The sequence below is a fragment of the Branchiostoma belcheri genome, unplaced genomic scaffold (assembly GCF_001625305.1).
Source record: "Branchiostoma belcheri isolate BF01 breed outbred unplaced genomic scaffold, Haploidv18h27 scaffold297, whole genome shotgun sequence".
NCBI lineage: Eukaryota > Metazoa > Chordata > Leptocardii > Amphioxiformes > Branchiostomatidae > Branchiostoma > Branchiostoma belcheri.
Window position 1 is genome coordinate 29,428 of NW_017803906.1, and position 13,505 is coordinate 42,932.

Below are 13,505 nucleotides of genomic sequence, written 5' to 3' on the forward strand. Positions count from 1 at the left end.
CTGTGTTTTTAGCGAATGACCACAAGTGACCTGACTCCTGGGGCCGTCCTTCTTGAACGAATCTGAAATTTATTTATGTGATGCATGTCCAGGTTGTGCTTCCATTTATTCATCCCAAGTTTGAAGAGAATCCATCCATCCAAAGTTATATAAACCGAAGTTGACAGCTGTACTTCCGTTTTTTTAACGAAACCTCTGCTTGGAGAGAAGGTCTCTACCTTCCGGGAATGTGACCATGGTAATGTTACAAGTTATCAAAGGAAATGGCCCTGTGTGATACTGTATAAATCTAACAGGTGGCGCTGCTATTAACATTATCATATTATTATAATAATGACATCATGTTAACCTTGATTGGACAGAAAGAGTCACCTGATCTGAATTATTCCTGTCCTTCCCCTGTTTGTTTCGCCCGCCAATTTTGGACTGAGTCTGTCTCGGTGTTTCTACTTCAAGTTCAAACATAGCAGTCGAAAGAACCGCAAGTATGTCTCAGCAGACGAAAATCTTCAAGTTCCTTTTGCCGATGTCAAGTAACACACCGATACAACGCCAAAGTTCGTCGTCTAGTCAGGCCTCCGACGTCCCCAAACCGTCGCCGTCCCCATCGACTTCCAACCGCCGGGCAGGGTCGAGACCGCCTCCGAAACCTGGCAAGCCAAAAGGTCTGGGCAGCCCGAAACCACGTCGTAAACGGAAAAGTGAGAGTCCGTGTGAAAGTGGCGACGGTTCGCAGGTAAATTATATATATATATAAACGCACTGCACTTCGCGAGGAATTAGGCATCAGTCGGGGGCCGGGGAGGGCTGGTGTGCAAATATGGCCAAATATGGGCCCCAATTTGCACAAAAAATTATGAGGGTCAACAAATACAAAAGTACTGGCATCCAGTATCAGCACATAACGTTATAGCACGCCCGACATGATGATGATGAGCCCATATAATTTAACTAATCTTTCATAAGACTAACCCATGGAGGTATCTTCTAACTCCATGACTAACCCAAGAACGTCCTTGACTACCCAAGTATTTTATGGCCCTGAGGCCCCTCCCCCAAGCCATTTTTTTCGATGGCCCTCCCCTCAGGCCCCAAAATACAATGCCCCCCCCACTGGTTGCCCTAACCCCAATAGGCCTTACTTTAAATACTTCACTGTTTTCATTGGGTACTGAAGCGTGAAAAATGTTGTAACAATGATATGATATGAATCTTTATTGCATGTTCTTGCCCAGATGGGCTATATAAATGCACAAGAGGATATCCAGTATGTAAAACATGAGCATTTCATACTGAAACGTTATATTCTAATGCAAAGTGCTAAGAATCTATACAATACAACAATACTATATGTACTACCTATCATCTACTGTTAGTTGCCCTTTCTTTTTACAATAAGAAAAACGATAAACCAGACTCCAAAATGACGAATGTGTGTTACTACTAGTAAGTGGATATAACGTTAACAATAAATATTATTTAATTCAACGTTAATTATAATATTTACTTTTTTAAATCTTATGACTGTTCCTCTCTAGGTGAAGACAAGAAAGAAAGGAAACAAAGAAAATGAACCATCAGCCTCAACCCAGGTGCATAAGGAACACCCAAACACTGGTTTGTGTACTATTATGCATACATGTTTATGTGATAGTACAAAGTACAATGTAGATATGAATGAGACGAGTGAACAATAGACCGATCTGATCGAACACATCAAACCCTCTGTTCTATTTCGAACACCTCGGTCAAAATCAGTGCAGGAAATCTAAGAGCAGCAAAATGAGTTCATGTCTGCTTGATAAAGACTCGTTGTGTTACCGGTGAAGCTGAATTTCTGGCATTGGGGGTAATTCAAGTTAATCAAAGATGTTCTGTCATTCTTGTATTTGTTTATAAAGCTTACATTATTGTTTATGTCCCTGTTTGCGAGCTTATGTTTCTACTTGTATCACAAAGCCCTTTATAAGTTGCGCCCTCCCTTGTGAGCACCCGAGCTGTTTTCTTCTAATTTGTTTTTTTTTTCCTGGGCTTGCAGGTAGGAGTAATGCATGCAGCAATGCCGTGGAAAACCTGTCACAGATAAACATAATCTGCGCAACACATGCATCAGCTGTTTATCAGCAACCGGGCACTCTTGTCTGCCTACCGTGTGATTTTATGCGGCGCATCCCACGTCCCCATTGAGTGAACACATTTTGCTCTCTCTAAAACTAACCCTGAGTGTCCCCTCCTTAAATAATTTGAATAGGCAGATGTGTCCTTCAACAAAGATAGCGTATTACCCTTTTAGGGGGCTCTGAGAGAGTTTTTTGCTGCCAAAAAACTTTACCTTAAAGTTGGACAGCAAAACCGACATTCTGATGGCGGCCGGCACAACCCTGCGCAAATTTTGCCCTAGGTGTTCGAGTTGTTATTGTTAAAGCATTGCTACGGGGACGTGGCTTCAGGATCGGTCTATTGAGACAAAACATGCAAGATGACAGCCAGGCCAGTACTTTGTTGGAACATACTGGAACTGCACGAAACTTATTGCTTTATTTTTCTCTTCGGGGGACATCATGTTTCGGCTGAAGGTTGCCCTTAAAGAGCTTCATGGAGATTTTGAGATACGAGCACCCGGAAATCAGCCCATCCTAGATGCTCTTCAGGCAGACAAAAGGCTCGAGAAAATCAACAAGAAGCTCCATAAGATTTACCTCCAACCATGTGGTGAACCCCCCCCCCCCCCAATTAATGGGGAACCCAACATCGGGAGCCCCTGCCGTGTGATAGAGGGGGGGAGGTTTGAGGCAAAGTCACGGGGAAAAGATCAAATCCCTAACAAGTACATGTATACTGATGATCAGCTGAGGTGCAGTAAAAGGTATAAGATCTACCTTGATGTTAAGAATCGGCCTAGTATGAATGCCAAGTTTCTTACTAAGGATAATCCTAAGGCTTTCCCCTTTGACATTTTGGTTGATTGCCTTCCACATGATACATTTCTGACAGCTCTTTACAGAGATGCACGGATTGGCAATAACAAACTCAAGAATGCCAAACCCATGTGCAAAGATAGTACTGACGAGATAAACATTAAACTCACAACTAGGTGTTCCGATTTTGATGGCAGGACCTTCACCTGTAAAGTGGCTAAAGACTCGCAAGTTAGTGAGGAAGAATGGAACCAGACAGTGGCCAACAGTCCTGATGTAGCTCTGTCAGATTCTGAGGAGAGTTTTGGGACCCCAGATTCACAGGGTTCTGGGACAGAAATACTAGTAGATGCATCGCAGGCATCAGATAGTTGGAAGTTGGATCCTCAGGTAGTGGACCTTCACGGGAGAGGAACCGCCTCACCTGATCCGCAACAGTGAGTTCATTTTAATGCCTTTTAATCTTATCCTAAACTCAGGTGTGTGAATATTTCTGTCAAAACTCGCTGTTTTTGTTCCTTCAACGCTTGGATGAACCGATACTTCCCCAAGTTGTAAGTAGTCCGACCGAAGTGCTAACGTCACTGATGCCAACGATGACTGACCGATGTAACGTGTTCCTGTACTTGTGTGCGACCGCAGGACACCTCGCGAACCCTCGGACCGACTCACCACCATTGATCGATCTCACCACAGACGAAGACCAACGTCATGGACTGGTCAGCAATGGTAAGTTTTCTTTTCTGTCTTCTCTCTTCCATGATCTCCAAGCTGAGATCAACGACGACGCGGCGGTGCATTGACTCTTTCTTGGGAACAGTCTGCAGCGGTGACGTCATAAAGGAAGGTGAGAATGGGGGATTCGAGAAAGGGCCCTGTATAGCGCCGAAGGCCATTTCAACACTTAAATACCTGTCGACATCTGCGGGGAACAGCACGGCTGACCGATGATTGCGGGAGGTCGGGGTGGGTGTTGTATCAAGCACATAACCGATAGGCCATCCGAAGTCCAAGAAATCACAGATCTCTTTGTCTGGGTAGTCCTGTAAAAGCTGGCGCCAGACCGGGACCTTCAACTTAGAAGGGACTGGGATCCTGCATGATTGGAAATTATACTGTCCGGAAGCCTCTACTGTGATATGCAGATCTCGGAAGGTGGAGCTGTCCACGATGGCCGCATTTGGGACCGTCTGGTCGGGTGGGTGAGAGAGTGTTTCTGATTCAGTGGACGTGCTTGAAGGGCAGCCGGAATCACCCTGACGAACTGACGGAGAAGAGTTGTTGTAAGCGCACGGCTCATCACCACAGGAGCGCGATGTCACGGAACAGGGCGGGTCACCGCCTGGGGACGGTACTACGGAGCAGTCCTGGCGACCGCATGGGAGCGATGCAACGGGACAGGACTGGGCACCGTGTGGGAGCGGTGCTACGGTGTGCGATACGCCTGGGAAAGACACGGGGGGCGACATGCTCTCTGCTGGTAACGACGGAGGCAGCGGGTGGTACGGATCTGGCCATAAACTAGGAATTTGCATACTGAAGTCTAGAAGCTCCAGATCGGATGGGAAGGAGCGTGTAGCTATAGTCTCAGGACGGCAAGGTACGGCCCATGGGCATAGGTCAAGGTCATCAGCCAATACAGGAGAAGGGAAGTCCGAATTCATGTCCATAAATCGTGCGGTCAGTAGGCTAGAAGACTCGGCTGATGGTGGAGCTAGTCATGCTGTCTGGCCGGCAGGGGGCGTGTGCTTAGCCCTGTATGCCGGGTCGCCGTAGGGACACTGCGTGGCCGGGTGCTCCTGTCGTGATTGTCGCATGATGATGCAAGGCCGGCAGAAGTGGTAAACGGTTTGGCCAGTGCTGTTCCTATGTGCCCGTTTAGCATCAGGACTGGCTTCACATGCCCCCTTGTTATAATCCTTGCATGTCATAGGCAGGTATCTTCTCTGAGATTGATTCGAACTGTTTGATCCACCCTTGTGCTCGAACGGCCGCCGTAAATGCTGTGATTTCATCGCCTGGACCTTTTTCATGAATTTCCTGTCCGTCCAGTGCAGTTCCTTTCTCTCTACCATCCCAAAGATGTGAGCGTTGAAGTCAAGGATGGACTTGTACCCGAACTCTGGTACCTCAAGCATGAGGAATCTCAGGATCTTCTGGCGTTGTTTACGCTCAGCCCTCGACACATCAGCTGATATAATGATATCCATAGAGCCGTACAGAAACTGGTGCCATTCCATATCATGGTACTTCACAGCCCCTGCCTCCGTGACGGGCAGGCGTTCTTGCGGATATATGACTCGGCATTTCACGCTATTTGTTGCCTTTCTATGTAAGCCGCTCTTCATCGACTTCTTCTTCTTACTAGATCGAGAGCGAGAAGGCTTACCTCCATAACTCGTGTCAGAAGACACACTCCTGTCCGAAGATGAGGACGTAGACGAGAACTCCGGGGAGCTGTGCAACTTCCGAGACGGGCGTCGGGACCTGTGGGAGGGGGGCGGAGAGCTATTGGCACGCTTCGTGACGTCACCTGCCATCTTGCGAAAATCTCTCAGCACGGCGGCCGAAATCCTCGATAAACGCTGCGAGGAGGGAGAAGACGACCTCTTGCGACCTGAAGACTGCCGTGCCAGCGGTTCTTTGGGCGTCGTACGGTCGTCCTTTGTGCGCTGGATGTCCAGCTTCAGTTCCTCCAAGTCTTTGCTCATGTTTTGGAGCTCACGCTCCATGTGCTTCTGGAGTCCCGACCGACTGTGACGCGAAGAATGGGCCGACAGCGCGTCGGAGTCATGAGAGAAGTCGTCAGCCAAGTCCGGGTCGTCCGTGAAGTCGCTGAATCGGGCTGGTTTACGGGTCTTACGCTTTCCAGCGCCCCACATGGTTCGGAAGACAGAAGATAGCTAAAGGACCGAAAATGGCTGCTCCCTTTCGGTTGGAAAATGAACAGGCTAATGCGCATGCGCCCCTGGCTTCCCCTTAGAGGGGGGCGACCCAACTCCTCAATCTCCAGTGCAATCCCCGGGAATTACGCCTATTGCGCAATCCCAACATAGTTTTGGGACCCCAGATTCACAGGGTTCTGGGACAGAAATACTAGTAGATGCATCGCAGGCATCAGATAGTTGGAAGTTGGATCCTCAGGTAGTCAAATGGGCAAAGGAAATGAAATGTAGAAGCCAGAAACAAGTTGCTAAACTCTTGTCATCAAAGCATGAAGCAAAGTTTGAGAGGGAAACAGCAAAATCAGATGAAAAGAAAAGGAAGCGAAAATTGAACAAAATTTGTCAACCTTTCAGACAGGATTATAACAATGCTAACCCAGGTACCATACCGGTTAGATTGCTGAAAAAGCTTCACGTGTTAGCTTGCTCCGTCGGGATTCTTAAAATATATAGAAATGGTACTGGTAGAAGTTTGGGGACATGTTTTAGACTTGGATCAAGATATGTTCTGACCAACAAGCATGTTAAAGAAATTGCAGGTCTGAATGATGTCTATGTGTATTTCGACTATGATGAAACATGTATGGAAGGGCAGCATGTTGCATTTAAAGTTGCACGTATTGTTCACATCAGCAGCCCTCAGGGAGAAGGCATAGATGAGTTGGATTACAGTCTGTTGGAGCTGGAAGTTCCCCCTGATCAGTTTGATAAGCTGCCACCTGGTCTGGGGCATAAGATAGAGAAAGCTGTCCAGAGAGCAACAGTTAGAATCATTGGGCACCCAGGTGGTAGGCCAAAAGAAGCAGACTTTAGCTGTCCTGTTGTGGGTACAAATCACACAATCGCAGTCTATTTTAAGTTCCATTCTGGACGTCATGCAGATGATCAAATGCTGAACAACCCAAAGAGATGTAATTACTTGTCTTCATTTGATGGCGGTTCGTCTGGGTCGCCGGGGTTTGACGATGATCAAAACTTGGTGGTTATGCACACATGTGGGTACCATCTGTATGACACCGCTAAAGTTGAGGTGGCACAAGGTGTCAGAATGACAGCCATACGAGATGACCTCAAACAACATCTCTCAGCAGATGTATGGGATGATTTGTTCCTCCCTCCAACACAGGATATGGAAGTTGATGAAGGAAATTGATGATTTGAAAGTGCAAAAGTCCAAGTTACAAGTTAAGCTTGGTTTGCAGGACATTTTTATATTCCACCTCACTTTAGACATATATGTTTGGTGTATAGGGCAGTGCCAATCTCTTCTGTGTTCCCATGGGCCACACAGACCACTACGACAGGGGGCTTGTCCAGTGGCGTCCAACATCCTGTCATCCATACATTTTGTCTTTCTCGTAGAGCACGGAGAGTGTGTCTTTTAACTCCATGCTGAGAGCAGATAGAGAAGTGTATCACTAAGAATTTGAAGGCAATCAACCCCAAAAAAAGGTCTTGCTGTTACCTCAGATAAAACAAGTGCCTTTTTATTAATTGAAACAAAGTACCTTTTGGAACAGAAGGAATCTTTTTCTTTAGGTTTTACTAAAAAAAAAACTGCAGTACAAAAAGTTTATTCCTTGCAAGGACTTCGAAATTCTTTTATGAAGTTTCTCCTTTAATTGTGTAGGAATCAGACATCAAAGACCTTGAAAGTGCCAACCCCAAGGGGCGATTCTGGATTAAGGTTGACGGCACAGATATCAAGCCTGCTCTCCAGGAGTCAAAGAAGGGGGAGTGGAACGGCGATCCAGACCTTAAAGATTGCAGAGTACAGAACTTGAGAAAGGAGAGAGATGACCGGCTCAAACTCTTAGATGCCACAGAAGGGGACACACTCCGCCGACTAGGTCTGCAGCAACTGGACTGTCCCTGAGAAACGCAGAGAGGATCAGTCTGCTGAGAGGATCAGTCTGCCTCCAGCTCGTACAAAGAGACTGCGCAATTCCTTCTTACACTGTGCTATCCGGTTGTATAACAACAGACCAACACTTGATACACAGTAATCACTTTGTATATATGTAATGCTAAGTGTGTTCGCTTTGCTTTTATGGATAGAATTGGTTGTAATTGAGATACTGTTTTTTTAAGATATTCTGCTTGTGACGTTACTTGTTACTTGTTACTTGTAATGTTAAACTTTGTAATGTGTACATTGACTCATGAATTATGTAACCAGGACGTATTTCGGGCAATTTTTGCCCGCGAGCTCCTTTGGACTTTTAATAAACTTAAACTTAAAACACTCGAAACCAAACTTGAAGACATTGTCAACCACTTCGAGTCAGATGCACAATTCCTGAAAAAAAAATCTGGAACACACTGTTACAATATACCAAAAGAAGATTGATTCACCAACAACAAGGGAAGAGACGCTCAGGGAACTGAGCTGGGAAATTGTGGAGCTGAGTACCCTCATCGAACAGGCAACCATTTCACACAATCGTATAAGGACATCATAACCTTGTTGAATCCACAAACCCCCCCTACCTGAAACAGTCATCTCCAGACACAAAAGCAATAAATCTGACCTTCTCAAGTACACCTCAAGCGTTTTCAAAAAGAGAAGACAACCTGCTGCCAGCCATGTCTTAGTGATCATGTTGTCAGATGAGGAGAGGAAGAGGAAGCCATATGCTCTACCTGTTCAATTCTTCTTCTTCTTCTTACGTTAATGTCCGGCTGCCGTCACTCCGACAATTACTGACATGTTTAACGGGTCAAAGGTCACCATATACTAGTATGTGATTTAGGCAAGGTTTGACACCTTCGAAGCGAAGGTCGCCAGGGATGGAGACTGTATAATGTCTTCAGGCAGTGGGTTCCAGTCTCTGATCGTTCGAGGGAGGAAGGAGTTGAAGCGGTAGTTTGTACGGCAGGACAGCTGCTGGTACTGCTGACTGTGTCCTCTGCGGCGCCTCGTGTTACTGGCAGGTAGGGGGTTCAGTGAGTCACAACTCACACAGGCAAGACCATGCTGCATTTTGTACAACATGGCTAGTCTGCTGTTACGGCGTCGAGCCTGGAGGGACAACCACTGGAGCTGGTCTATCATTGCAGAGACACTAGACGTGTTTCTATAACGGTGAAGTACAAAGCGTGCAGCTCTGCGCTGGATCTTCTCAATTTTGAGGATATCCTGGTTGGTGTGAGAGTCCCAGACGCAGCTGGCGTACTCCACGATCGGTCTAACCAAGGCTTTGTACGCCAGCTCTTTGGTCTTGCTAGATCCCACTCTCAGATTTCTTCTAAAGAAGCCTAGCATCTTGTTGGCTTTAGAGCATGTATTCTCAATGTGTTTGCTAAAGGAGAGATCTGTCTGTAAAGTAATTCCAAGATACTTTGCAGAGGGCACGCGCTCTAGGGTGTGGTTATGCAGCATGTAACTGGTGTTGGCAGTGGGTGGGTTTCTGGCTCGTGTCAAGGGCAGTTGTTGGCACTTATCTGGATGGAAGGCCATGTCCCACTCTCTTTCCCAGTCTTCTAGCTTGTTGAGGTCTGCTTGTAACTCTAACGAGTCCTTGGAACAGGTGAGCAGACGGTAAACGGCAGTGTCGTCTGCAAAAAGACGGGAGGTAGAGGAGATTCTCTTCGGCAGGTCGTTAATGTAAGTAATGAAAAGGCACGGTCCCAACACCGTGCCCTGTGGGACGCCGGATCTCACATTCACAGAGCTTGACTGGACACCATTTACTACTACAGCCTGCTTGCGGTCACTGAGAAAACTCGCTACCCACTTATTTATGCGTCCTCTAATCCCGTAGTGGTCTAGTTTGTGTACGAGAAGACTGTGATTCACCCGGTCGAAGGCTTTTTGAAAGTCCATGATGATCACATCTGTTGCAACACCTCGCTCCATGGCTGAAGAGACTTCTTCAGTAAACTCAAGGAGCTGAGTCTCACAGGAGCGGTGCTTGCGAAAACCGTGCTGCTGTGTCGATAAAATGTTGTTCAGTTTAAGGTGGCTCATTATAGCACTGACTAAAACGTGTTCGAGGATTTTGGCAGGAACACTGGTTAGAGAGATAGGGCGATAGTTGGACGCCTTGTAGTGCTTTCCAGTCTTGGGGTACTTGGCCTGTATTTAATGACGACTGGTAGATTATGGTGAGAATAGGGGCTAGCATCCCCTATGCAAGTCTAAGGGACCAATTTATCAGAGACCTAACAAGGAGGCTGAAATCTAGTACAGTGTAAGTTAGTCATTACTAAATCGTGTTTAGCTCTCAGAATTGGGGTTACGACTATTTGCAAGCAGAAGAATGACGAACAAGAAAAGTTTTGCCCCCCTCCCCCTTTACCCCGAGGTGGAACTGATTACTATTTTTTTTTTTTTTTTATTATTATTCCAACATGTAATCACCAGACGTGGTGACGGCACTATAAAGTTTTGCGATTACTATTTGTAACTATATCATGTTGTCGCAAGTCGCAACTCCTACTGGCCATGCCCATGGTCATGAAGACCGCAGCTTGGACATTACCAACTTCACGGACGGGAACGTTGATGATGCCAGCAAGTTCCAACTCAACCAGGAGAGATGTCCTAACTACTGGATACAAGAATCTTCCCTAGAATCTTCAAGGACAAAGCGAATACAGGGTGGGGTCATGAACAGGTATTGTCAGAAACTGGTTAGACATACACAAGTTCAAGTTCCTGACATACTCGACTGCAACACATGGTCAACCCAGCCTTTTGGCCAAACGCCCGTACACCAACTGGAAGGACGCGCTATGTCAGACGTACAAGAGCACGCCGGAAAGTGCGAGTACCACAAAATGACTCAGGCAAAGGTGACAGCCTTCGTCGAAACCATGCAGAATCCTGGACGTCGCATTGACTTACCAATGTCATCACAGTCCGCCGACCGCGTCGAAACGTACCGCGCGTTTCTTGTCTGTTATTAAAATGCCCGGAGCCGTGTGGCCGGCAGGGACTCGCTCTTCGCGGACATCGCACAGCTGATGGTCCATTCTCTTACAAAGGGAACTTCCATGTCCTGCTGCAGCTGAGGGTGGATGCTGCAGATGTGGCTCTGAAAGATCACCAAGACACGTGCTCGCAACGCAACGTACGCCTCAAAAACCTCACAAAACCAGCTTATGGAATGTGTGAAGTAGTATATTCTAGAGACAATCGCCCATGAAATAGACAGCCAACAGTTCGGTGCATACTTTGGGATCATGGCCATGAGGTAACGGAGAGCAATTGAGAACAGCTAGGCCTACTTGTCAGTTACACCAAGGACCTCTTCGCTAGCTGCATGTGAGGAATTCACTGTGAGAGCGCTATGCGACATTGTAGTTGGCCATCTCACAAAGGTCAATCTAGACCCTGCAAACTGCAGGGCCCAGTGTTTCGATGGCGCTGGCAACATGACAGGCGTGCGAAATGGCTGTGCAGCAAACTTCCAAAGGACGGCAGCACCAACAGCACCCTACTTCCATTGTGCAAGCCGTGATCTGAATCTATCCCTTTGAAAGGCCAGCAAGGTACAAGGTATTCAGTGCATGATGGAGACGCTGAAAATAGTGGGGATTTTCTTCCAAGTACTCCCCGAAGAGACAGCGGGAACTGGAAAGGGCCATTGGCATTGAGAGAGGAAATGAAGAAAGGGTTGCCTGTGCACTCTGCCACTCGAGTAGATTGACATCTCTAGCAGTTAATATAAACCATGATATAATGTGTCAGATTTTTGTTTTCACGATGTAAATGTATCAGACGTTTTATGAAATGAACAAATAATAAAATAACTGTAGGGTCAGAGACTCGTTCAAGGCACGGGCCTTTTACAGTTCGTAAAGATGTCCTTCCAAGCCTCAACATGTAAAAGGCCCGTGCCTTGAACGTGACTCTGACCCGACAGTTGCGTGCCGCTCAGACCTTCAGGGCTGTTGACGTCTCCCAGACAAACAAGAAATGAAGCAGATAACATCAACTAGCTCAAGCCCCATATCACAGCCAGTGTAGAACTGGATATCCGCTCGTTCTCGATACAAGCAACTTATAACTTTCTGCAGCAGACAACTCCCACCATTCATTCCTTGGTAAAAAAAACACCTTGTGACGACATACGTAGTTACAGCCCAATCACAGTCTGTCGCTACGGATTGATGTCAACAAGTGTAGGTTTACAGAGATAAATTAGTTGATTCAAAAGGCTTGTTTCAGTTGTTATTACGACTACCAACTGCTTACAGACGTACAGCTGATGCAAGTTCAGAACACAATTCTCAACTTTGACAACACAGACACAGCAATTGATCCAGAGTTTTTCAACCTTTCGGGTTAAGCTGTACCCTCCACATTACCACATGCCTGAAAGGCTAGTTCATCTTTAAAACTAGAAAGGCCAATATTTGCTTTGGAGCAAATACAGCGATGGGTTCACCACATTTTACGACATGGCAGGGAAAGAATGAGAAACACAAGGGAAAACAATGATTTACATTGATATAACTATAATATGAAGTAACATACAACTAAAACAACAGTTGGATAGCTATTCCCTTCTTTATTGGTTTGGATTTCTAATTGCATAATGCAAACTGTTGATTTTCAAAATAAAAAAAAAACGTTCATGCCCCGCATTCCAATGCTGGAGCAGAAAAGCTTGAAATACCTACCAAAACACTTGAATAAAGACATACTGTCAGTATGGAAATGCTCTGTGCAGGTGTTAATCAAGTTAAATCCCAACAGCCAATCAGCAAGAAGTATAGAGGAAAGCTGCATGCCTATTGGTTGATGCCCTGCATTCCATTGTGATGACTCATGCCCAGACGTGGTAAACACGGCACACTAACACAGTAATACATTTGCTATAACACAGCCAAAAAACTCAAATAAAACCATTCTAAAAGCCTGTATCACAAAAATTTTAAAAACGCCTTATTTATATGATTTAATGCATAATTTGTTTTTTTTTTACAAAATAATGTAACAGTTGTAATAATATGTAACATATAAAAATTATTATACATGCACATGTGTACACTGATAAAAGCTGTAAAACTGTATAAGCTCAATATCACTGGGTGGTGTAAGGCATTTTTACATGAAGTTTTTACACTCCTTTCTCTTCAGGGACGAGCGCACAAAGTATTATAAAACATGTGAAAAAAGCAAGGGATAACCCAGAAAAGTACATGAGTATAATACTCGATGGCATGGATCAGAAAAAGACATCCATACCCCATTACACAGACAAAGTGAAGGTGAGTCTCAAAGTACATTTAATCATTTATAATCAGAGCTATTTCCTTAAATAGATGCATTTCCTGGTGATGGTTAATTTTCAGACTCAAAATAATGTCATGGTAGGGATGCATTTTTCTTATGTTCATACAAGTCCATTGTTCTTGTCAGGATGACAGTCCAAAGCCGATGGGGACACACATCACAGGTGCCATCTCACATGGGGTTTCAAAAATCTATGCAGCAATTGACATCCAGAACATCCCCCACGATTCGAACCTGACCATAACAGTGCTGATGAAGGTTCTCCAGGATGAGGCACAGGTAAATAGAGATAGACATTTCATGAAAGAAGTCATATCCATTTCTGGTATCGACAGGTCATTTTTGCAAGAACCTTAACCCTACCTAGACCGGGCTTTTTTTGACATGGGGGGACGG

The 13,505-nt window shown here is 45.6% G+C and overlaps 1 protein-coding gene across 1 annotated transcript; it reads left to right on the top strand.

Annotated features, from left to right (window-relative positions):
* Positions 1-2,865: 2,865 nt before the first annotated feature.
* On the top strand, positions 2,866-7,739 carry LOC109473242 (protein FAM111A-like). Its single transcript, XM_019773118.1, has 3 exons — positions 2,866-3,308; positions 6,063-6,956; positions 7,494-7,739. The coding sequence occupies exons 1-3, from the start codon at positions 2,904-2,906 to the stop codon at positions 7,737-7,739; spliced, it is 1,545 nt and encodes a 514-aa protein (XP_019628677.1). The 5' UTR covers positions 2,866-2,903.
* Positions 7,740-13,505: the final 5,766 nt, after the last annotated feature.